The 26,201-nt window shown below is 38.8% G+C and overlaps 1 protein-coding gene across 1 annotated transcript; it reads left to right on the top strand.

Moving 5' to 3' along the window:
* The first annotated feature begins 1,299 nt into the window (after nt 1-1,299).
* Nucleotides 1,300-20,385, top strand: LOC146574821 (protein SSUH2 homolog). Its single transcript, XM_085274784.1, has 12 exons — nt 1,300-1,432; nt 4,521-4,601; nt 4,677-4,752; nt 4,836-4,965; nt 5,649-5,709; nt 6,532-6,653; nt 7,662-7,724; nt 7,813-7,892; nt 9,728-9,820; nt 9,962-10,067; nt 11,098-11,205; nt 18,223-20,385. The coding sequence occupies exons 1-12, from the start codon at nt 1,420-1,422 to the stop codon at nt 18,361-18,363; spliced, it is 1,074 nt and encodes a 357-aa protein (XP_085130910.1). The 5' UTR covers nt 1,300-1,419; the 3' UTR covers nt 18,364-20,385.
* Nucleotides 20,386-26,201: the final 5,816 nt, after the last annotated feature.

The raw sequence follows: 26,201 nt of genomic DNA, 5'->3' as shown, positions 1-26,201 counted from the left end.
AGCTTCATGAAGCTTCGCGTTGGGGTGAACCAATTGGATGAAAAGCTTCAGTGCTTCATGGGGCTTCATCTGCCCATCACTACTGTGCAGGTCTGAGATCAGCAGCTCTCTGAAACACCAAACCGGTCCTGTTAATGCTGATATATATAGTGACACAGTTACAGGGGTGAGTAATCCTTTTGACTTTTTGTCTTTAACTTTAAAACAGCTGCAGCTTTCACTGACAGCACATGTGGTACTTTAACCTTTGTACTGTTTTCATCAGTTAATTTTGCAGTTAACATGTGAACATGCTGGATGATCTGTCTGCTGTCACTGGTTGGTGCTGAGGTCTGAATCTGAGGGCAGCTCCTGTAATCACAACGAGAACAGAATCATCACAAACTGAAATATAAAGTTTATTTCTCAAAGTTCTGCACAGGAGCTGAAGCAGAATGCAGCCTGTTGCATTTACAGTATAATGCTTGTAATAAAAGTACACTAACGGTAATTAGTGACTGAGCAACCTGGGGCGTTTCTCTTGATTTCTTTAGTCAGGGTAAATTCATTCACCTGCACGGATTAGCTAAACGAACTTTTCAAAACAAGTTTCCCCGACAACCGAGTGCTCATCTTAGCTAGCTAGGTCTCAGGACCTAGCTAAGGACGGTATTAATGGATTAGCTTATAAACACGTTTAACTTACCGAAAAAGTGCACCGGGGCCTCGGGTCCTTTTGTCGGGTAGTCCAGTTTACTGAAGAACACCTCAGGCTGTCCATGGCGTTATTTTTCTGCCACTATTCTGAGCGCACTTAAAAAAATTGCAGGCGCTTAATTTTTTTTACGTGCGCTCAGAATAGTGGCACAAAAATAACGCCATAGCTGTCAAGTTAAAACAGTCGGTCGTGGTTTTGTAACGTAAACGCTGGCCCTCTCTCTCCTACGCTCTATCTGCTATTCCCGAACAGAGATATACAAGTCTCTCCGTGACTGCAGCTGCCAGTCAAAGCTGTTATGATGACGTTACGCCCCAATTTAACATCACCGTGGTAGGAATTTGAATCAAACTTATGGGAAAGGAGACCCCTTGGACATAAATCAGCGTGATGAGAATTATTGATAACAAAAGAAAGAATCTTTGGAAAAAATGTATCTGAGGAGAATTAATTTATTTTAGTCTGACCTCAGTCCCATCCGCTAACATGGAGGAGGCGGGGTTTATGACCCATACTGCAGCCAGACACCAGGGGGCGATAGGGACGTTTTGGCTTCATGTTTTGGGCGTCGTCCACGTTTTCTACAACTAGATCCGCTATCCGTGCTCATTGCGCGGCGCGCTCCCGACGGAGGGGAAACGGGGGATAACTACTAAAACTCAGAGAGATTATAACGGATCAATAAAAATCAGCTGATAACAGCGTGATTGGTCTGCAGCAGAATGAACAGCGCAGGTAAGAATTGAAACACAGGACGGCAGACTTTAGGAACTATCACGAAACCGACCACCAAACGCCTCCGGGCCATTAAACGCGCAAGCTCGGCTTCTGATAGTCCACCTTCGTAAATGTGTTTCGATTACAATCTGCATTCTTAGACTCTTGAAATTTCTTAGTCCAACGTGTGCATTTTTTCTCTATTTGCTTACAGTTGTGCAGGAGAAAAAAGTACTTTTGTGAAAGAAAAATACTTTGACAGGACTGAAACGCTGTTTCTTCTATAAACACATTCAGTGCGAGAAGATTAAGAAGTCAGAATCACGTTAAACCTCAGCATTCACTAAACTGAATATATTTGCTGCTTTAATCTATTTCTGTTTTTTTTTTAAAGGAGTTTCAGTTGTTTTCTCTTTCGGACAGTAAACTCCAGATGAAACTCATTAACCCATCTGAACCTTATTTCCTGAAGAATTTAATGCAGATGTTCGCCTTTGTAGTAGCGACAGAAATTAAGTGAAATTGAAAAAAATAAAATAAAAAATCCGAATTAACAGGAACTTTCTGTTTTGTACATAGTGCAATTTGGGCAATAAGCAACAGGATTTTTTGTTTACATTTTTACAATCAAGTTGTTTCACTAATTTCAGTTTTTTGTGTCTGGTTTTTTTTTTTTTCTTCAACTACTGAGCCCAGTCCTTCCTCGGTAATTGCTTGGGTGTCAGGTTAACATACTCATTCTTTTTTGAGATGCTAGAACAGCTGCAAGAGTAGTACAGAGAAAACTCCACAATCAGATGACCTCCCAGGAGCATGCACTGGGCTCAGGGAGGGGACACTGGAGGACACTGGGTGGGAAAACAGACACTCCGACAAATGACATAGGAAGCCAGAGATAATATATATATACACTGATGGGTGATAAGGGAAGTGGAAACACATAATTACATAGCAGGAACAAATTAGAACAAAACGGGATGCAAAGCTGGACACAGTGCACATGAAATAACAATTAACTAAATGAAAAACACGCAAGCTTGACATTGGCATAGAGATAAGCAAACCCAGGAACACACGACAGGCTGAAGAGACAAGGATGAAACAAATAGAAGAACATGGGAAGAAGTAAGGGAGACAAAAAAGAGACACAACTAAGACGCAGAGCGAGAGAAAGGGAGACACAGAGACAGATGTCAGTGATTTTGAATTTAAAAATGTGGCAGCTTATTGTAAACAAAAAGGAAGTGGAGGGAAAATCTTGTGAGGTTCTCTGGTTTGATGGTTTAAAGTCATTAGTTTAATTGTCATGAAAGGTCATGAGTAAAAACGAGAACCTGTGGTGGGGTTTCGGTTGCCTTTTTTTACCTTTTTTTTTGATGAATAATGTTTTTTTTCTTAATATGGTCCTAATATTCCTTCATAGGGGTAAAGAGGGCTAATGTTGATGAGACTGTTAATTAAACTGAATACATATTATTCAGTTTTATTTATACAAAACCTAATCACAACAACAGTTAAGGTGCTCGAGGTGCTTTGTATTGGAAGGTAAAGATCCTACAATAATGCAGAGAAAACAAAAAACAACAATAACAACAATCAAACCACCTCCTATGAGCATACGCTTTGGTGATAATGGAAAGGAAAAACCTTTTAACTGGAAGGAACCCCCAGCAAAACCAGGCTCAGGGAGGGGCAGCTATCTGCCGTGACCGATTGGGGTGAGGGGGGGAAGACAGGACAAAGACATGCTATGGAAGAGAGCCAGTGACTAATTATAACTAATGAGTGGGGGGGGGTAAATGGTGAGAGAAGAAGAAACACTCAGTGTATCATGGGAATCCCCCAGCAGCCTCGACCTTTTACAGCATAACTAAGGGATGTTTCAGGGTCCCCCGATTCAGCTCCAACTATATGCTTTATCAAAAAGAATCATTTTAAGCCCAATCTTAAAAGTAGAGATAGTGTCTGTCTCTGGAATGCAAACTGGGCGCTGGTTCCACAGGAGAGGGGCCTGAAAGCTGAAGTCTCTGCCTGTCATTCTACTTTTAAATATTCTAGGAACCACAAGTAAACCTGAAGTCTGAGCGCAAGTGGTGTAATGGGGTGATACCGTACTTTAAGGTCTTTCAGATAAGCTAGTCCAGCCTAGAAATAAAATTCAAATTTTATTTAAAATGTTATTTTTGTACAACTTAAAGAAACCCAGTTATAGCAGTGATTTCACTTCCCAGCAGAGAGACAGAGAGAGATCTCACAGTAGAGTACAGTACCACAGTGTGTATTTTCACTGTACTTATACAAAAGATATAACTGACCAATAAACGCTCTGCGTGCCTCTAAATTGCAAAGCACATGTGGGTGCAGTTGTGTCCTGGGCACTGTATTCATGGTAAATAGGCTGGTTCCTAGCGCTTTTCTACTCTACCTGAGCACTTTGTAAAACTTTCCTCATTCACCCATTCACACCCGGAGGTGCTTTCTATCTAACATTTACACATGTTCATGCTCCAGTGGATACATCGGACACAAACCTGGGTTTAGTAGCCCAAGGATATTTGGCATGAGCACTGGAGCTCGAATCACTGATCGAATCACCAACCTTCCGATTAGTCTATGACATGCTCTACCTCATGAGCCACCACTATATTCATCAGGTATTCATGAGACTTCGAGGTCCTAACATCCTATCCTAACTGGATAAAAAGGTGCTGGTTGATAAGCCAGGCTATACCAGTTAACTTTCTCTCCCTAAACCTATTCCGTCTTACCTTTCTTTAGCTGTTGAGAAGAAACCACACCACACTACCACAAAGATATTACGTGCTAATTAATAAGTTCCTCGGAAATATATATATATATTTTTTTTTTTAACTTTGAATAGATTTGGAATAGCTGTTTCCCTTTCAGTATTTATCCCAAGCTAACCAGCCACCAACTAGAGAGTGGAATCAGTTTCTTGCCAAGACAAAATGTCAGACCTCCTAAGCTGCCTGGTCAGAGCTTTGGTTTGCATCAAAAAGTAAACAGGGAAAGCTGGAGACATGACTAGTTTTAATTTCACCCAGAAGATTGGTTTGAATTTTTTGTTTCTTGTTTTTCATTCCAGCTATGTATCCACCTGTCATGGCACCCCAAGCCAACATGTTTGGCAATGTCCCAGGCTATGAAGGCACTGTGCCAGGAGGAGGTAAGAAAAGCCCGGTTCACATAATTCCTCACATTAATCCTGTTGCTTGTACTTGAAAATTTGTCATTGATGCAGGAGGTTTCCTGCCCCCTCCCATGCCCACGGAGCCAGTAGCCCCACCCCAACCTGCCCCTGAAAATCCTGAATGGAGGTACAACATATTACCTGTGTTTCTGAGCTGCTCACCAACCAGTAGAATTTTCTGGTTTAACACAAAGTTTATGTGATTTGTAGCATCCCCTCTCTTTCTGAGGATGAGGCTCGTAAGGCATTCAAGGAATTTGTGTCGTCTCATTGCTGCTACAGTGACGCTCCGGTCACTCAGGGAGTCATCACCTCCATGGAGCCATTCAACACATTTAGGGTGATTAAATGTTCCCTATTTATAATGCTGTCAGCATCAGTGATGCTGCGGACTGAGTTACCTCCATATCTGCCTTTACTATCTTGATCAGTCTACTAAAGACGTCTGGTTTGAACTGCTTTTATTCAGTTTAAATGTTTTTTCCAAATATTTGACCAAAGGACATAATTGAATGATAATGAACTGTTGAAAAATTAACATGTGTAATGATTTTTTTTTTCTCAGAAACCTGAGGGCTTTAAGTAAGTGTCCAAACCTACTGAAGCAGTAGTTTGCCAACCTCATGGCAGCAAATAATTGTGCAGTTTTGTGGGTTGGACAGTTTATTTCATTACAAATCTTCAGGGCTGTTGCACGTGGTCGAAAACTACACTGTAGATTAGTCTTACAGCAGGATTTGTTATGCAGTAATGCACACCACGCTGTTACTAGTAAGCTAACATCAGTTATTTCTACCTACAGTTTTATGCTAACGACAACCATTCATAATATTTTTTTGTTATAAAATATTTTCGCCCTAACTTGTTTCCCTCTTGTTTTTTTTTTAATCTACATGTGCATTAATACAACTTCATCCTGATCCAGAAACACACTGAAGGCTCACAAAGTTCGTTGTACGTTGACAGGGGAATCTTATCATCACATCCAGTTTCTCTTGGTAAAGTCAGTTTTCTGTTCCTTAGTACCGTCTAGAGACGTTCACTGAGTCCAGGTCAACTGAGTGGGCCCAGAAACCATATGAAGGTAAAAACACATTTTCATTTTATTCAGTCCAGAACAATTTACAGGCAGTCGAGAAACGGGTAAAAAAAAATCCCTGAACTAAAAAGGAAACATGGGGAAAATCACAGCTAGTGGGGCGACTAAATGATAAATACACAAGATAACGAGGGAAGAGGAAACGAGAGGGAGATACAAAAACAAACTAATCACAGAAAACTGAACAAGGGAAAGAAACTAAATACCACAACTGTTCCACTATGGGGAACAGATACATGAATATAATTCCAAACAATACCAAGATTTACTAAAAAAAAAACCTCAAAGTCACTTTCTAACAGACCCAGGACCATAACAGAAACTACATGGAAAAATGCCACTGCAAAATCTCCAGTGTTGAATTGACACTAGAAAGTGTCTATATAGGTCCACTCTTTTGAGTATTAAATGAACATTTTTGACAGTGTGATAGTTTTAACAGTAACCTAGTCAGTTTTAAAGGTTAGCAATGACTAACACTGAGCAGTGCTGATTTTCCAACACTGGAAAATAACTCAAAATGCTAGTAATAGTCCAGTGTTAGGAAATCAGCACTGCTCAACGTCATTGTTAATCTTTAAAACGGACTAGGTTACTGTTAAAAATATAACACTGTCAAAAATGTTTAACACTCAAAAGAGTGGACCCATATAGACACTTTCTAGTGTCAATTCAACACTGGAGAAACACACTTGCTTCTGCTTTCATTACAACGAATTCCTCTTTTGGACATCGTTGCCTAATCCTTACCTAAACATCAGTTTGTTTTTTACTGTCACTTGCTGTGAGCTCTTGTATAATTAATAGGTGAGCCTGCTGACTTTTACACCCAACCTGCTCCACAACCGTGGGAGGTCCAGGCCACGCCCCCCAATCTCTTCAGTGACCATAAAGTGAAGATCCGGGTGCCATTCACATCCTCTGTCAAGGTGACTGAATAACAGAAGCTATCTATCAAAGTGCTGGTTTTAGCTTTAAGAGGGCTGACACAACTTTCATTATGTAAATCGAATTCCCCCCCCAATCACTGGACATGTATTAAGTACCACAGTAGCTTTGAAAACGTTTTTATGGTCTAAGGAATAGATTTCAGTGGTCCTTACATGAACTTAAGGAATTATCATGCTCCAAAGGTTTCATTGGGTTGCTAGTTGTCCATGGGATTTTTCTAGAGCTTTTTTTTTTTTTTTTTTTTTTTTTTTTTTTAAATGCATTGAGCTGACTCAAGTAATGGTTGCATATATAGGCACAGTAAAGCTGGCAGGGAACCTTGAAAAGATGTAAGCAGCCCTTTGTGAATTAAAGCTGTCAAATCTGAAAATGTTCCATGGGTTTGACAGGGTCTTGAAAGGACCGGAGGTTGTTTCTTGGGTTACCGATAGTGTTCAAGGGTTCTCAATACAGCAGTTCTTCAAGACATTTCAGTAGTGTCATGATTGTATGTGAAAATGACCCAAATGCAGAGTCAAAGGTGAGGATTAATAAACAATCTTTTTTTTTTCCGGCAGTGTAGAACCCCAAGGCTAAATCAACAGAACAACGATGTGTGTTAGGGATCATTGTCCTGCTGGAGCGCTCAGCATTTCAATCATGTAGCTGTTGTTTTGAGATGAATTTGAAGAATTTGCTACGTCCACCATCTTTAACAGCTGGTACATTTAGGTTTGAATGCCTCACCTTTACTAATCCAAACATACTTCTTGTCATTGTGGCCACATAGCTCTTTTTCTTTTCTCATTTGACTATAAAAACCTTTTTCTGAGCACATGCAAACTCCTACCACAACTTTATTTGCAGTTTTGATTTAGCTTGATCTCTGATTAGAAGTTAAGCTGTTAACATGGAATGTGTGGGAAGGTTCTAAGGATCTAAGGAGAAGTGTCTGTCAGTGTGACAATAATCTTATTATTAACTTTTTTGTGTGTGTGTGTTTTTAGGAATGCAACACCTGCCATGCAACAGGTGTAGAGCAATGCACTGAGTGCAATGGATGTGGAAAAGTAAGAAAATTCTCAACAATGCATAATAATTGCTGACAGGAGAAATCTGGTGGTAATGTTAAAAAAATGCTTATTTGTGTCTTTGTAGAAAGCTTGCTGGGTGTGTGATGGCTCTGGAGTGAAGTTGGATGCGGCCTGCAGTCACTGCAATGGCACAGGCAAAGAAAGGTACTACTTTTTTCAGAACAAAACTATGCATACAACATTACCATAAATAAAAAGGCAATTATTACTTCAGAATATGAGTACATGTTTTTAGAGCAAATCAATCCAATGCAGTAAACTGGAGATTTTTTTAAAAAGGGACCAAAACAGCCAGGTTTTCTGTTTATGCATGCAAACCATTAATAATATATCTAGTTAGCCGTTCATTCATTCGGCATTCAAGTGCAATCATAACCAGACTTCCATTCTTTTTTCTTCTCTTTTTAAAATTTAGGTGATATAAATAACTGTGACTATAGATAAAACAGGGATGCTGAGTTTCTGTTAAGGTTGAGCCATATTTTCCTATCTGCAATAATAAGTGTATAAATTTATACGTGATTAAGAAAGCAAGAATATCAATATCAATGATACTACTTGGCCTAGCGTACTCCACAACAAGATAATTACAGACATTTCTGAGAATGAGAGCAGTGTGTCAGCCTCAAATGATGACTTCATACCTAAAAAGGGAGCTACAAGAGGGCAGACCAACAGCAAAACACCACACTTTTCAAAATATTCAAGAAAAACTGTTCCTGCTAAAAGTGGAAACAAGATGTTTGTTGAGTACAACAAAGCTGTGAAAGCACAAGTGGACGTGACATTAGCACTGGTCCCCCCCACACACACAACCACGAAAACAATTCTTGAAGCAGAGTCTGCTCCTGTGTGCAGAGCAGCTGCATCTTGTCTGCAGTGCAACCAGCAATAAAACCAAAAGAATCAACAACTGACTTTTTGATATCTAGCACTACAGACTTGCCTGATGAATACATGAGCAGAGATAGTCGCACCACAATCATCTGTGTCCTCTATCTGCATCCCGCAATAACTCAATTTTGATTTAAAAAAAATATATATATTTTTATTTTATTTTAAAAGACGTGAAGGATGGAATCTGTTAAATTATGTTCTGGAGGATGTGAAGATAAGCAGCAATATTAACAGAATAAGCGTACACATACTCAGAAAATAATAAATGAAATACAGAAATATTAGAATTTAAAAAAAATAAATAAATCTGATCTAAGGAAACAAGAATGGTCCAACCCTTCCCTGCCAGGTAAATCCAGGTAAATCTAGAAAAGCACCTCCCAAAGATGATTTTAGATTATTACAAAGCTGATTTCAATTCACATTTAAAAACTCTTATTCGATTCAGGCTTGGCTTTAGGAACAGTTGAGTCTTGAGGAAATGAGTTTTGGAATAAGAATTATTTGGATGATGTATGTTCATGGATGTATGATTCAAGACTGATGTTTGCTAATGACAGCTTATCGATACAAATGACGATGCAGAGGTGACTGACATCCTCTGTGACAATGCCTGCATTGCCGGGCCATATGGACTCTAAATCAACACCACAGAGCATCGGCGGCTGCTTTTCATCTCAATGGTGCCCCAATTAAGCAGTGAATTTAAACGCATTCATTTGATAGTTCAAAAATCAGATCACAGATTACATCCACAGCAGAATGGGCCAAGCGAAGAAGAAGCAGCCTAACATTAGTATGAAGACCGCCTCCAAAACCTGGACCTTGCTGAAATAAAACCTTGATAGGCCCGTTTGTTGAAATGCAATATGGAATTTCCATATGTGGTCACACCTGAAACAAGAACATTGAGACTGCTGCCAGCGAAAACCAACTGTTGGTGATCAAATACAGCAAAGCAGCATACTGGTTATGTGGCCAACCACCTAGAACAACCACCAACTAGGGCCTAAAGAAGATATTGATGTGACCACAAAAAGAAAAGCAAAAGGTTAATGTGTCACGTCTACGTTTGTGTTTAGTTGTAGTAAGTGTAATGGCAGAGGGAAAAAGGAGTGTCAAACCTGTAAAGGAAAACGCCAACTGCTGACCTACATCGAGCTCAAAGTGGAGTGGTGAGTACAAGTACTGAGCTGTTCCAACACTGGATTGCTGAATTATGTTTCTTAATTAACCTCGAAGAAACATCTTCAAGGTTTCTTGAAGATGTTGTGATTTGGTACATATATATGAATATAGTTATTGTGTGTATTTAGGAAAAACAATGTGGAAGACCACGTGGTGGAGCATAACTCTGGTTTAAAGACTGATAAGCTGTGCTCAGTGAATGGGAAGGAGCTGTTCAAGAACAGCCAGAACTTGGTATGCACACACACCCACACACACACACACACACACTCGTCTGTGTGTATTTATATCCTTGTGGAGACATCTCATTGACATAATGCTTTCCCTAGCCGCTTACCCTAACCATCAAAAATGATTGCCTAACCCTGACCCTTCCCCTAAACCTAACCTAATTGTAACCCTGACACTAAAACCACATTTTGAGTCTCAAAAATGCCTTCAAACGAGGGCTGTATACAGGGAGTGCATAATTATTAGGCAAGTTGTATTTTTGAGGAATAATTTTATTATTGAACAACAACCATGTTCTCAATGAACCCAAAAAACTCATTAATATCAAAGCTGAATGTTTTTGGAAGTAGTTTTTAGTTTGTTTTTAGTTTTAGCTATTTTAGGGGGATATCTGTGTGTGCAGGTGACTATTACTGTGCATAATTATTAGGCAACTCAACAAAAAACAAATATATACCCATTTCAATTATTTATTTTTACCAGTGAAACCAATATAACATCTCCACATTCACAAATATACATAGGGTGTTGATGTCATTAGACCACACCCCTTCTCATTACAGAGATGCACATCACCTAATATGCTTAATTGGTAGTAGGCTTTCGAGCCTATACAGCTTGGAGTAAGACAACATGCATGGAGAGGATGATGTGGACAAAATACTCATTTGCCTAATAATTCTGCACTCCCTGTAGTGTAGTATAGTAAACTACCAGTTTTTGGTCCCCATGAAAACCACAGACACACACACACACAGCTAATGTAGCTTCACACTTTTCAGTTCAGTTATTTCATACCAAAATATACACAATAAACTACATCACAGTAATTTCTACACAATAGTTTAGAATGCTGTATTCCAAATTTCGCATTTTAAAGATGAACTAATCTTCATAAGTAAAACATAATGCCACAGCAGGGGCTCACTTCAGCCAGATGTAGTTTAGGTAAACATAAACGTAAGAAGTAAAAGACATTGCTGGGGTTAGCTGTGTGTATATTGCATGTTAATTTCTCTCTTTTATCTCTCAGGTTTACCCGCTGTTTGGGTTTCCAAACCCAGGAGTCTCTCAGGCCTCTGACCGTCTGATCAAAGAACATCAAACGAAGTATGGCCAAACCTCCAGGATTCTGCAGCAGGTAGGCCGACACACAGCTCAAGAGAAAAACAAAAGGTCTATTCTAGTGTGCCTGTGTTGCTCTGCAATTTTGCCACCAAAATGCTTGTTGGTGGGGAGTTTCTCTCTTTATGTTGATTCATACACTCCCAGTCAGTTGCAACAAAACAGGAACTACACAATTCTGGAAGTAACCAGAAATGTGTAGAAGAAACAAAAGCACCAAATGGGCCAATCACAGTGTCATGAGTGTGATGAGACACATACATTTACAATTCCAGGAAAGGTTGTGGTGTAATTTACAATGTGGGGTTTTAGAGGGGTTTGTTCTTATGACACAAGAAACGTTTTCAAAGACCTTCAGAGTGCAATGTTTAATTAAAATGAAATATTCCAAAGTTAAAACAATACTATGTAAAGTATCAGCGAGATTTTGTGAAATTAGTCCACATGTCATAAGGAGATATACAGTTTGATGGCCACATGTAGTGTTCTGTGGTGCGTCGTGACTGAAGGTGTCTTGAAATGAATGAATACATTTTTGAGAACACACTAATAAAAAAAAAAACCTTGACCTTGCAAAAGACAACTAGTCGCTATTTCTGAACAGTATATAGTTATCCACTAGGGGTGCAACGATATTCGTATTGATATTGAACCGTTCGATACAGTGCTTTCGGTTCGGTACGCATATGTATCGAACAATACAACATTTGTAATTTATTTTATCAACTTTCCTTCTGACGATGCTGTCTGTGTTGAGCGCTCAGTGAATCTGCGTTCGACTACTCCGCCTAGGCTGCACTGTCGAGCGCAGATCCACTGAGCACTCAACACAGACACCATCGTCAGAAGGAAGAGCGCAGGGCAAGCTAGCAAGACAGAAGTTAAGCTCTCCTTGCAACATGGACCTCCCCCACCCTCATTCAGATCTGGCGTTTGGAACTATTTTGGTTTTCATGTGACGTATGACCCTGAAGGTAAGCGAGTCATGGACTAAAGTAAAACAGTATGTTGGATGTGCCATGCAATGCTCAATTACATGGGTGGGAACTAGTGTGTTAGCGCAGTTAGCTCGTTAATGTGTTGGCCGTCTAGCCCCATGCACGAGGCGATCGGCGGTAGCTCGTTAACGGAGATTTGCCGTGTTGTGGCGTTAAGGTCATTTCAACGAGATTAACCTGAAAGCACTAGTGGGAACACAACGAATATGACTGCACATTTACGCCGACATCATCCTAGTGCAAAGACAAAAACAACAAGCATGCTACTAACTTTAGCCGAGTCATTTAGACAGCTGTTAGCACAGGATTCTCCTTATGCTGCTGAGAATATAGCCCAGAAGAAGCGGATAGTATAGCTTTTATTTTGGAAAGAGACATTTCTCTGTAATAAACTCTCTTTTCCAAAGATGAGTGATTCCTCAATCAGATACAGGGCTCGCAAAATCGCTAGCCCGACGTCCTGGGGCTAGCGATTTTTTTCAGACGGGCTACCAAAATCTATCTCTGCCCTGCCCGTCGGGCTATTGTAGGAAGGAAAAATATATGTCAATGCTTTTGCATTCTTTCAGAAATGTAGCTGGGTAATTATGTCATTGGCATCGGTGAGCCACTGTCAATATGTGACATATTGAAATCGCGTTTGAATTTGCGCTTGTTTTTTTGCTTTCACTTTGCAATCGTGCGAACTGTGTATAGAGAGCGACAGCACTGATCTGTGAGTGATGATAATTTGTGCACCAATTCCTCTGACATTGTCTTATTAATCGTTAGCTTACTACGCAAACATGACAAGTGAAATCTCCCGCAGCTTAAACATGTGAGAGGTTGATCGCGCAGAGAATCGCTGAGCTTATGTGAGTCCGTGTGTAAAAGTAGCAGTATATATATTTTAGTTCTGCTGAGCCAAATAAGACAGGTCAGGGTGAAGAAGTGACAGCCAAAGAAAAGCTTACCACAAAACGGAGAAGTTATGACAAATGAGACTATAAGGCAAAAAGAAAGTGCAGCTTTATGGTTTCATGGACAAAAGAATTTCTGTGGCTGCAATATGACGAGCTAAATAACCAGGGCTGCACATAAGTGGTCCGCAGGTGCGCATTCGCTGTCAAAATAAAAAACACGCACAAGGGTTAGGGTTAAATTTAAAAACTGTACTTTTGAGTTAAAATATATATTTATAATTTTAATAAATGACAAATTAAAAAGGCATGAACATTTTTTTTGTATCGAAAAAATATCGAACCGTGACACCAAAGTATCGAACCGAACCGTGAATTTTGTGTATCGTTGCATCCCTAATATCCACCTACCCAAAGGAATTGTTTGTCTGTTAGCAGTGTAGTGTTAACAATTTTCAAGATATCATTTTCAAATTGATGGTGATGATGTTGTGATGGTAGATGCCAAGGACAGCTCGAGCTGATTTAATTTTGGTGAAAATCAGGTCGAGGGTCACATAAAATATGTAAATCAGCAAAAACATATATAACCCACCCAAGTTTTTATGGATCATCTTCAAACTTCACAATAATATAAAAGGCTTTGGGGGGGGGCACGAGTATCTTGGTTGACTAAACATTTGGCCTTGACCTTTATTGTTAGCACCCAATGTCAAAGTTGATCTTGAAAAACGATTTCAAAAAACCATATCAAGTAATACATCAGGGGATGGAAACAACATAAAAAAAAAAAAAAAGGAATACAATTCACAAAGAACATAAATTCAAGGATTTTGTTCTATTTAAGCTAGACTATCTACTGGGGATGGACCGATCCAATATTACATATCGGTAATAAAAAAATGTAATCAATCCATTAAATATCACGAAAGCGCCTCAAAGAAAAACTTGCGCCATGGCGTTACTCAACTCATAACCGTAGCACGTCGGAGCAGTATGCGTCATGTGATAGAGCGGCTGTGGCGTGCGAGACCTCTCGGTGGTCTGGTTGAGCACTTGGCGTCTCGCTACCAAACCGGCATTTCATCTCCAAGAAAGTTATCCCAGAGAGAAGAAGTGTGTAAGTTAATGTCTGAATGTTTGTAAAGCATTCCCACGTTAAGCATAACAACCGATATATGGAGCGACTGCCTCTTCTCTCTCTCTCCCTCTCCTGTTGCTACTTCAATCATGAAACTGATCGGCTGATCGGCTTTTCTGTCGCAAGTCCCGTCTCCCTTGTTTGTTTTTGGCCCACTTTGCACCAGAAAAAGGAAACCAGCGGCTAAACAACAGCAGCACGTTTGAGCTTATAAGCTGTTGTTAGAATGTTGTACTGTTTATAAGGTTGGGGAAACCTGCAGTCAGCTGAGCCTGAAGAAGTCACTTGGATGAGTGACGAAACGTTTCTCCCACAAAACGCTATGTCCAGATGAACAGAATCAACTTATGGAGATTAATATTACTTTCTAGACCAGGATCCTTTTCTACGTAGCTGACGGCTGGTAACTGTGCAGGGGCGGGTCTAGCAAAGTTTAGCCAGGGGGCAGGTAGGGCATTAACAGGGAAAAGGGGGCACAAAGACATGCTTTTCCATCTTATTCTCATTTAAAATGTCGAGCTTTTAATACATAATTATCTGAATCTTACACCCAAAGTTTTCATCTGATGTAAATGTATAGAAATCCATTATTGTATATAGGAACTATTAAGTCAAATTTATAAGCTACAGTACTTTTTCCTTTGGAAAGGTACCATCTGTGCAGTCTGCAATTCTGTTGAAGAAAGATGTTGAATCTATTTAATTATTGTAGAAAAATAATTGATTTCTGTGCATTTTGTTTTTTTGGTTTTTTTTTTACACGTGCATTAAATTAAATTACGTCGATTAAGCATCACGAGGCGGAGGGTGGGGAGTGGTTCCCTATTTATATTGCTGGGAGTTTGCAACCCTATTAGTTAGGTTGCTTAATATTTCCACTAAGTACTCTTTAAAATACCAGAATAGGGAGGATGGTGTAGGTTTAAGTTTATTAGATTGATCAGTATTGCTGAACTAGTGATGTGCGGATCGATCCTGAAATATCGATTCCTCCGATACATAATCATTTATGTTCTAGAATCAATTCTCACATTAAAATATCGATATTTTAGTAATTTAGGGTAAATTTGTAGTTTATCATTAACAGGAACACAGTGGAAAGAAACTATAACATTCAGATCTTGTCTACATTCAAAGGAACTACTTCCTCTTTCATAGTCATGTGCGAAATACGGCTGTATAAATGTCTCGCAGCCCCTTGGCGTGCGCACTCACAACAATGGCTGAGCGTAATTGTGCGGACATATTTTACCTCCACAAACAGCTGAGACATGGTTTGTGATACATGTGGCAAAAAAGTGCTCCAAGAGTGAGGTATTGTGGCCATACTTGAGACCTCAGAATTAGGGAGACATTCAAAATACATTTTACAGTGTTTATTCATCGGATAAAATGCATTAAATATCACCTTTATTATTGGCCGGCCCGGAAACAGCGAGGGTGTCCAAATTCAGAAGCTGCTTCCACCTGAGGACCCGGCCTTCGTGGTCTAAAGAAAGCCGGGTAGTACGTCACGAGCTCCCTCGGTGAAATGAAACTCTGCCGTCTGCTCCTTGCTATCTAAAATATAACAGGGCGCTGGCGTAAACTCTCGACCGTCTCACACTTTGTTTAATTAGTTTTCTGTTTAACGTTTATTCAGCTGTGTAAAAACCCTCCCGAGGGATTAATTAAGTTAAATTTAATTTAATCTAATCTAATAACTTTAATCTCAGCCAAACTGATTTGCTCATGAACAAATAAAACACTGAAAAAGCCAAACAATAACATTTTTAAGTTATCAAAGTGACTTATATATCATGTTTAACCCGAGTAATGAAAGACCGCAGGGGTTTGAAGACGATGTGTCGGTCGGTTCAGATATTTGAAGTTTACACAGCTACATTCTCACCTGAAAATATGTTAAAAGTTTTTTTGCGACCCAGAAAGAGAAATAAGAGTGTTACGACCCCCTCTGCTAGGCGTCAGGGAGGGAGTAACATACACGAGCCCCCCAACACAAAACTGAGTAAAGCAAAAGGTTTTAATTACAAACTTTAAACAGAAAACCGACAGGGCTGTGCAACAGACCACTGGGCAGACAATTATTACATAAAGAAAGAACAGTCACGAGTTAGTTAAAGGATAACTAAGGCAGGCTGGCCGCACACAAAATAAAAGCTAGGGTTTTAACTAAGGCAAGCCAGCTTCACAAAATCCTACTCACAGCCCGCTAGCAGCTCAAAACTCTAATCAGGCTAAGTTTAAAGCATGCACCAAGGTTCGACAAAGTTCAGCAATATGAATAAGTTCAAAAAAGATCGACGAGGGAGGCACGAAGGGCAAACTGCATGTTCAGTCCTAAGCAGCAGCCACTGAGTGAAGGACCTCCAGCCTTTTGTAGCCACAGGTGGGTACGATCAGCCACTGATTGCCTCTTGGAGCATCATGGGATCCCGGGGCAGCCAATCGTCCGTGTGGTCTGGCACACTTCATTCTGCATAAGAGAGGGTTGGCACGGGTCTCCCAGTAACCAATCACACACAAGTCCTGGAACACATTGATTTACCTAGAGGAAGGCGGGGCCACCTGAGGCCGGAGGCCGTAACAAGAGTAATATTAAAACTAAGTCGCTGCCGCCATTGTTGGAAACTGGAATTGGCTGGGCCGCGCTATAAATTCTGCGATATGGTTTTTCAATTTTGTTGTCCGGGTGGAAAATCGGGAGAAATTCGGGAGAATGGTGGCTCCGGGAGATTTTCAGGAGGGGCACTGAAATTCGGGATTCTCCTGGAAAAATCAGGAGGGTTGGCATGTATGGTTGTGGCAACATCACTAACCTTGTCAAACACCTCAGAGTAAATCATATCACAGAATAGCGTATGTTGAGGCGAACTGAAGAGGAGGAGAGGGACAGGTGACGTCTCTCACGGAGTCCTTTAGTGCTGCAGGCAGGCAAGGTGTTCAAATAGCGCACAACTTCAGTTTTTTTATTTCTATATGATGAACTCTGCATTACTAAGTGATAAGAACAAGAAATCTGATGTCCTGTAATCATTATGACGCTATAATTTGAGATACAATAAATAAAATAAGTTTTTGTACAAAGTATCGGTATCGGATCAGTATCGTCGATACCACCCTGACGATTACTTGGTATCGGATCGGAAAGGAAATCAGTGGTATCGCACATCACTATGCTGAACTATGAAATATTTTGGGTGCAGTGTATTTTTTGCATACAGGTATAACAGAATAGCTTTAGTTTTTTTTTTGTTTAAACTTGAGTATGAACTTATACAAAATGCAGCAAAATATTTAAAAAACAGTTTTATTGATTAAAAAATACACTATATTGGATTCATATCAGCAGATATCCAAATTTATGATATCGGTATCGGATATAAAAAAGTGGTATAGTGCCATTTTTACTATCTGCTGATGTTTTTGTGGTACAGCTTGTGATATTTGCTCAATTAAACATGAAAGTTAAATGGAAATAATCACAAAAATGAAGAAAATCATAATCATTTAATGTTAAAAAGGATTCAGTTTTATTTTAGGATTGTTGTGAAAGATAACTATATACTATTTAGAAATTTTCACTTTCTGTCTTTTGAAATGGGAAGTTTTTTTTATTAGTTTGCTTTCATATATAGGACTTTGTAGTAGTCTTGCACTTTTTTCAAATTTTAAATATTTAGATATTTATTTTTACATATTTGAACATATTTTAAAAACATATTTTAAAATATTAGGCTTTTATCTTTAATAGTCTTTGAGATAGTCATGTTCAATCATTGCCACAAATTTCAGCTTGTGACAAATGAGTCACAGCAATCATTATTAATATTTAATAATGATCTACCATTTAATGTTTATGCGAATCAGAGACGGTCAAGACGTACGACAGAATGAGGCTGATGTGTTTCCTTTCCTCCAGCTTTTAGTCTATGCTAAGCTAAGCTAATGCTTTCCTACTCAAGCTGACACGCACCTCTATCTCTCTCTTTCAGAGGCAGACGGTCGAGCTGATCCCCATCACCAGGGTGAACTACGAGTGGAAAGACAACACCCACGCCTACTATGTGTACGGCAACGAACACAAAGTCAATGCTGACGACTATCCAGCAACCTGCTGCTGCGTCATCCTGTAGACTGTTCTCTTCTTTTAACATCAGCGCATGAAATGTTTATTAAAATAATTGTTTTCATTTGATTTATGAAAGCCAAAACAGCATCCCACATCATACCAAAGTAAACATGGTGGTGGGAGTGAATTAAATTAAGGATTTGAAGTAGCTTAGTCAAAGTCCAGACTGAAATTCATTTCAGCTGCTTTGGCATAGTCTTAAATATGCCAAAATCACGAGTTAGAATCTCAGTGGTCAGGGGTCACGCTTTCTGAAAATCTTTGTCTACAGTCGCCAGTATTTTAGCATGCCATGTCCCCCTCTGGACTTTTTTATTCTTTTCTTTTTCATGTTCATTGAAGCATATCATACAGTGTCTGTTGCATTTGCTAAACATCCTACATATGTAAAAGAAACGAGGATCAATATAAAGGTTAATTATTGCTTAGCTCTAAGTCTCTATGAAAAGCTTCTATATTTGCTTTTTTATTCACATGTTTTTCTGACAGTCTGTCTTGTATTTAAATGCATTCTGGGAGAAGGAAGGAAGGAAGGAAGGAAGGAAGGAAGGAAGGAAGGAAGGAAGGAAAAGGGCTCAGTTCATATGGCCTGAAGCGAGTTGGTGACTGAATGACATATTAGTAGCTCGACTCCGTTTTCTGCTCACCTCACTTTAGCAGACCAATATGGGGTCCGCATTACAGCTACGCCAATCCGTCTGTCAATCTGCCACAGTGTCTTATTTATCTACTGTGAAAAAGACAATGAGATACTTGAACTCCTCCACTTAAGGCAGCAACCCTGAGTTCACCATGCACTCCTTCCTTCTATAAAAAATATCTGATGTGAATTTGGGGGGGGTTGTAGGCGCACCTTATCAGCATTTGAAAATTGTAAAATATGAAAGATTTCAAACATTACAGTTTTATAATCAACTGTAATCAGTTAATTAAATGATTGAATGTGTCCATAAGTATTTTCCAGGTGCACATCTGACAATAGGAGTCACAGTAAGACCCCTCACATCTTTAGCTTACATAATTGCAACCATAGACTGTATATAAAAGCTCATGCTAAATAGCTTTTTAAACTCTTCCAGTTGCTAAATGTAGTCCAGATGTAAAGACATGTATAAGAAAATGCCCGTTAGCTGCCTTTCTCTGTCAGCTCAGTAGACTTTTATGATGGAGTTAAGTTTAAGTTGCTAATCTCTGGTCTTACTGAGTACAGCATGATGTTGCATTGGTAATTATAGACACCACTACTGTCAGAAAGGAGGATAAAACACGATATACCTCAAGCCAGTGTGTGATGTGTCTCCTTTCTCACATCAGGTATTAAAACACCAAGACAGCAGCAGTCATAATCATCAGCTTAAGGCTTTGAGTCTTCACATTGGAACTTCACTAATCAATGCAGAACATTGACTATATCCATCTATTATATATCGTATGTCTGCAAAAACTAAAGAAATACACAAAACCACACAACCCTTTAGACTGCCTTTCTTCAAGACTGCAAAAATCCTGTAGGAGGCAGTGTCCGACTCAGAGGGTCTGCTCTCTGCTGGCTGTTACTTATCTATGATATTCAGGATGAAATTATTTCTGTTTAAAATAGTCTACTGTTAATGTTTAATCAGTCATAAAAATATTTTTATGTGCATTTATTTTTTTATGTGCATTTACTTAAATATGTATTCTGTTAACCATTTGAAGATTTTAGTTTTGTTTTTAGTTAAACAGGTTACACAGTTCTTATTTTGATAATATAACCAACAACTTTTCTGTTTTATAATTTTGTTTCTTCTGAATGTAACCCCTAATGCCAGATTGTTCTAGAAAAATATGCATTTAAAATATGGACATAACCATTTAGTAAGTGGAATGCTCTTTTATCTGCATAGCCTGCCTTACCTTCATACAGGTACATTTTTGCTCATAACCTGGTGGGCCTGATCATGTTATTACATGTTATGATGTGTTATTACTGTGGTTTATTAATGATATGTTAATCCTTAAACTGAAAAATAAACTCTGAGACTCATCTGCTTCTTTCCCATATTTCCACCAAGCTGGGGATGCATAAAAATGATGATAAACAGAAAGAAGTGAAGATTTTGTAATATGTGATCCTTTTGTCCCTCTGTGGGGGGTTACTCCCACTAGGTTTATATCTGGGACTCTCCACCATTTGACCTTAGAACTGAAGAAGCTTCTCGGATGAGAGGTGAAACGTCTTCAAGTAACTTAAAGAAGTCCAGACGCTTTTCTTTGCAAGCTCCTTTGACTATTAGGCAAGTTGTATTTTTGAGGAATAATTTTATTATTGAACAACAACCATGTTCTCAATGAACCCAAAAAACTCATTAATATCAAAGCTGAATGTTTCTGGAAGTAGTTTTTAGTTTGTTTTTAGTTTTAGCTATTTTAGGGGGATATCTGTGTGTGCAGGTGACTATTACTGTGCATAATTATTAGGCAACTTAACAAAAAACAAATATATACCCATTTCAATTATTTATTTTTACCAGTGAAACCAATATAACATCTCCACATTCACAAATATACATTTCTGACATTCAAAAACAAATCAGTGACCAATATAGCCACCTTTCTTTGCAAGGACACTCAAAAGCCTGCCATCCATGGATTCTGTCAGTGTTTCGATCTGTTCACCATCAACATTGCGTGCAGCAGCAACCACAGCCTCCCAGACACTGTTCAGAGAGGTGTACTGTTTTCCCTCCTTGTAAATCTCACATTTGATGATGGACCACAGGTTCTCAATGGGGTTCAGATCAGGTGAACAAGGTGGCCATGTCATTAGTTTTTCTTCTTTTATACCCTTTCTTGCCAGCCACGCTGTGGAGTACTTGGACGCGTGTGATGGAGCATTGTCCTGCATGAAAATCATGTTTTTCTTGAAGGATGCAGACTTCTTCCTGTACCACTGCTTGAAGAAGGTGTCTTCCAGAAACTGGCAGTAGGACTGGGAGTTGAGCTTGACTCCATCCTCAACCCGAAAAGGCCCCACAAGCTCATCTTTGATGATACCAGCCCAAACCAGTACTCCACCTCCACCTTGCTGGCGTCTGAGTCAGACTGGAGCTCTCTGCCTTTTACCAATCCAGCCACGGGCCCATCTATCTGGCCCATCAAGACTCACTCTCATTTCATCAGTCCATAAAACCTTAGAAAAACCAGTCTTGAGATATTTCTTGGCCCAGTCTTGACGTTTCAGCTTGTGTGTCTTGTTCAGTGGTGGTCGTCTTTCAGCCTTTCTTACCTTGGCCATGTCTCTGAGTATTGCACACCTTGTGCTTTTGGGCACTCCAGTGATGTTGCAGCTCTGAAATATGGCCAAACTGGTGGCAAGTGGCATCTTGGCAGCTGCACGCTTGACTTTTCTCAGTTCATGGGCAGTTATTTGGCGCCTTGGTTTTTCCACACGCTTCTTGCGACCCTGTTGACTATTTTGACTGAAACGCTTGATTGTTCGATGATCACGCTTCAGAAGCTTTGCAATTTTGAGACTGCTGTCAAGTCCTTCTTTTGACCCATTTTGCCAAAGGAAAGGAAGTTGCCTAATAATTATGCACACCTGATATAGGGTGTTGATGTCATTAGACCACACCCCTTCTCATTACAGAGATGCACATCACCTAATATGCTTAATTGGCAGTAGGCTTTCGAGCCTATACAGCTTGGAGTAAGACAACATGCATGAAGAGGATGATGTGGACAAAATACTCATTTGCCTAATAATTCTGCACTCCCTGTAGTTTTTGGCCTTCTGTACTGCTAATTGTCACCAATGAATTGTATTTTAGATAACAGTATAAGCTAAAAATGTTAGAAAAAACCCCCGAAATTTTTGTTTACATTTTTTGATGTGATATTTTTGTGTGAATTTTGCAAGAGAAGTCAGATATACGAACCACATAAATGTCAGTTATGCTTCTTTTGATGTGAAATGAAAGTGAATTGTCTTCTGTCATGTTTTTTTGACACCGTGGCAGCCCCTTTTTCACACATCTGCAAATACTTGTTGCACAAGAGCGTCAAAGAGATTGTGAAACAGTCCTCAAAATTATCATCAAGCTACCTTTAAACTAACTACATATACATATTTAGTTGAGTTAACTTAACGATTTAATGCATTAGTTTTTGAGATTTTTTCATAAGTGGCAAAAGTACCGCATCCGAATAAAAGTTATTTCTTAATGGACATCCCATTAATAACAACAGAGATTTATCAAATCTAATTTAGGCAGAAATCTTGAAATTCAAAAGCGCAGAGTTTCCCAAAGTGTGGGGCCCGCCCCCTAGGGTGGGCGCAGAGCCATTGCAGGCGTTGACAGGGCTCCCACACAAACGCAAAGCAGGAGATGAAGCATCGCCAAATATGTTTCCAAACCAACTTCCTTCCAAGCCAAAGACTAGAAAATAGTGAAGCATATCTTCCCTTTGGCTTCAGCTGCACGAGTGCCAAGGTAGGTCTCCCCTGCAGAATTGGTTTTCCCTGCGTCGGGAGCACGCGCTGGGCTGTCCAAATCACAGACAAACTGTATCCCTAATTTTTAAATTAGGGATACAAAAAAGTTTGGGAACCACTGAAAAGCGTTTCATAATTTCATAATTATGAGGTTTTTATAATTATTTAAGTGCACCTGCGAATACACTGTTTTCAGTCACTATGTTTGAGTGATTTTCTTATCTGTATTTAACCAGGGCAAAAAATATCCATTGAGATTAGAAAATGTCTTTTGTAAGAATGTTGTGGCCAAGATGAGAGATCTGACGCCCTCTAGTTGATAAAGATGAAAATTACATGCTGTGAGTCTAAATTGCTAACAGTAAAAACTGCAAAGTACCCAGAAATCTCACAGGGCTCTGAGCATTTGTTAAAAGAACATCAAACCTCCAGGATTCTGCAGCAGGTAGACCAACACACAGCCCAAGAGAAAACTAAAAAGGCATCTTCTGATATCCTTGTCTCATCAAAATATAAATCTAGTTGAAAAGTAATACATTAAAGCTGAAATACAATTATCTTTAGTTTTACTGGTAGAGAAAATGTGCTTCATAAAGCTTAATTTAGACTTCTGTGTTGAGGCCATCTAGAGCCTAATGCATAGCCTATTCAAGAAACCAGCATCGTCGCCAGTGTTTGTACCTTTGTGCCTGTGTTGTTCTGCAATTTTACCCTCAAAACACTAGCTGGCAGTAGAGTTTCGCTCTAAGGAAACTGTTTAGTTACAGATGCTCACTTAAAATATATATGAAAGTTTGAAAATATAAAAAATGTAAACTGTATGAAAAAATAAAGTTTAGAAATTAAACTTCTTGTTCATGTGTTTGTTTATTTTTTATCTGGGTATTTGTTCATTTCTATCAGTGTTATTTCATTTATTACATTGTATGTATAGTATGACAGTGTCTAAGCTGACAGACAGGAAAAACAAGAATTGGGGAGAAAGCAGGACCAATAAAAGGACAGAGCACTGTGAGATAGCATAACATAAGCAGCATGGAAAGTGATAGGAAGACAGCATCTGCAGACTGTTCAAGTTTCTTTTAAGTGTTCTTTATTTTCTGGTGGTGCCTTTCAACAGTTGTTTCACAGAACATAAGAACCTGGCAGTCACAGGAACACACAATGGTAAGTATAACCAAACTACATAAACAAATGAAAGATTCAAATCAATTAATGATGAAGTGACATTCAGTTTTAAGAAAATTTGCTCAGATGAAATGAATATAACCGATGCCACCACAAACAGACCTGGGATAGTATGTAGAGCCAAGGTTACATGTGCTGTGTTTACATTAAAGCATTATGATAGACTATAAGATAACAGAACACAAAATAACAATATATGCAAGTGACAAATGGTAAATGAATTCAGTCCTAGCCACTTTGCCACAGGCACAAATAGAAAAGGATAATGTGTTGCCAATTGCTGCACCTGTAACAAAAAAAGGGGGGGTGCATACAACACCTGGAACAAAAAATATGAAAATGCACAGATATATAAATCAAAAGTCAACTTGGTATGAGTGTGTGCACATGTGTGTGTGAGAGAGTGTCTGTGTCTGTGTATGTGTCTTTGTCTTAAACAAAACATGTAAACAAGGTGAACTGCAAGAGGAAAGGCAACGCCTACGTGTACTGAAACATGCACAAAAAGTCAGTGCTGACAACAATCCAGCAACCTGCTATATCACCATCCTGCAGATCAGACCTTGATCCTATCTGTTGTTTTCCTGTTTATGATTTGTATTTTTGGCTTACTCCACAATTTTATATCTTTATTGTAATAGAATATCCTTAGTCTTTTAATTAGTGACATAATACTGAACATAGTTAAGTTCAGGTTATTGTTGGTTCGGCCCTCTGAAACAGCTCAGCGTTCTGATATGCCCCTTTGGGAAAATTAATTGCCCTCCCCTGCTGTAGATAATTGATCCCATAGATGATGATTTCATTTATTAAGGGAAAAAGCTATCCAAACCTACCTGACCCTGTGTGAAAAAAACAAACAACTTTTAAACATTTGTTTAAAAAAAAAAATGCTATCTAGGTTAATTGTTTTCTTCTCTTGTGCCAAAAAATGTCGGCCAATTGCAATCTTCAATTTTTGAGCAGTTTATATTATAACAGAGAGGAGAGGATTAAGTCATGATTTTGCAAATATTCCACCTTGTAGTGCAGTTTGCACAATTTAAAAAAAAAAAATACACTCACCCTGCAAACATTACTGATGAGTGACTCATCAGCAATGTTTGTATAGTGTACCTAAAAGGTTGCATAATTTTGCTGAGAGATCTTTTACTTTGTGGTAATCTTAGATGAGTAGTTTTATGGACAAAAACCACCAGGTGATTCAGTGTCCCCTTAGTGCTAATGTGTAAGAGATGTTGGTGTACTATAACTGAAGTAATGTTGTTAAGTCCTTAAAGTCATATTCTTTTATTGTCATGACTGTACTTGAAGCTATTTTTATTATTGTATGACACCTGATTTATAAGGAATATGGCTGAAGTAAACTAAAGTCTAAAATACTTAGTCAGTCATTTGTTTAATAGTAATTTAACAATATATAATTCACATGTAAAACTGTGAATTGTAATTTTAAATGGTTTAAAAGCATGTAGAATAGCATATGTAGGCAAGTATATTTCTCTTCTTTTTTTTTAACCAAGAAGCAAAGACTAAAAGGAAAAAAAAGAAACAGGGCAGGGTTTGGTGGTTGAATCATCCGTCCGCACCAATGCCAAAACCAAATCTACGCCCTTGAGTTTGGCGTTGACAAATCGGTGTCAAAGTTAATTTTGACACTGGAAAACATCGTCTTCCGTGAATGAGTGAATTACTATCTGTGACAATTTCTTTGAAACTCCACAATTTTAATGTAGGTGTGACTGGAATTTTTTTTCCTTTTTTACATTTATTGAAGCCTCTTCATACTTTGTCTTTTAAATAATGTATTCTGTGGTTTATGCTAAACATCTAATGCCTCTAAAATAAACTATGATCACTATAAAGGTCAGCTTGAAAAGCTTGAAAAGTTTCTATATTTGCCCTCTGTTCATTTGTTTTTCTGACAGTCTGCCCAGTATTTAAATGCATTCTGAGAGAAGGAAGAAAGGAAAAGGGCCCAGTGGTTATGACCTAAAGAGAATGCGTAACAGAAATAGACAGTCAATTAGGTGTAATTGAAAACCTAAGGTCAAAGGTTCTGCTGAAAAGCTTGTGAATGTGACAACTCGAGAATGAGATGACGTAGGATTTTGAATTGATACCATAGGTTCATCTACTAAAAAATGTGTTAAAACTATATGTATATATTTTTTTCT

Source organism: Mchenga conophoros, linkage group LG5 (assembly GCF_057382185.1).
Source record: "Mchenga conophoros isolate Kocher_MC1m ecotype Shallow Benthic linkage group LG5, M_conophoros_male_GT1.1, whole genome shotgun sequence".
Classification (NCBI taxonomy): domain Eukaryota; kingdom Metazoa; phylum Chordata; class Actinopteri; order Cichliformes; family Cichlidae; genus Mchenga; species Mchenga conophoros.
Note: the sequence above shows the minus strand (reverse complement) of the source record. Positions and strands in the feature narration are given on the sequence as shown.

Coding starts and splice junctions, on each gene's coding strand:
- LOC146574821 (XM_085274784.1), top strand. Junction 6,654..7,661: donor CATTCACATCCTCTGTCAAG/GTGACTGAATAA, acceptor GTGTGTTTTTAG/GAATGCAACACCTGCCATGC. Junction 10,068..11,097: donor TCAAGAACAGCCAGAACTTG/GTATGCACACAC, acceptor TTTATCTCTCAG/GTTTACCCGCTGTTTGGGTT.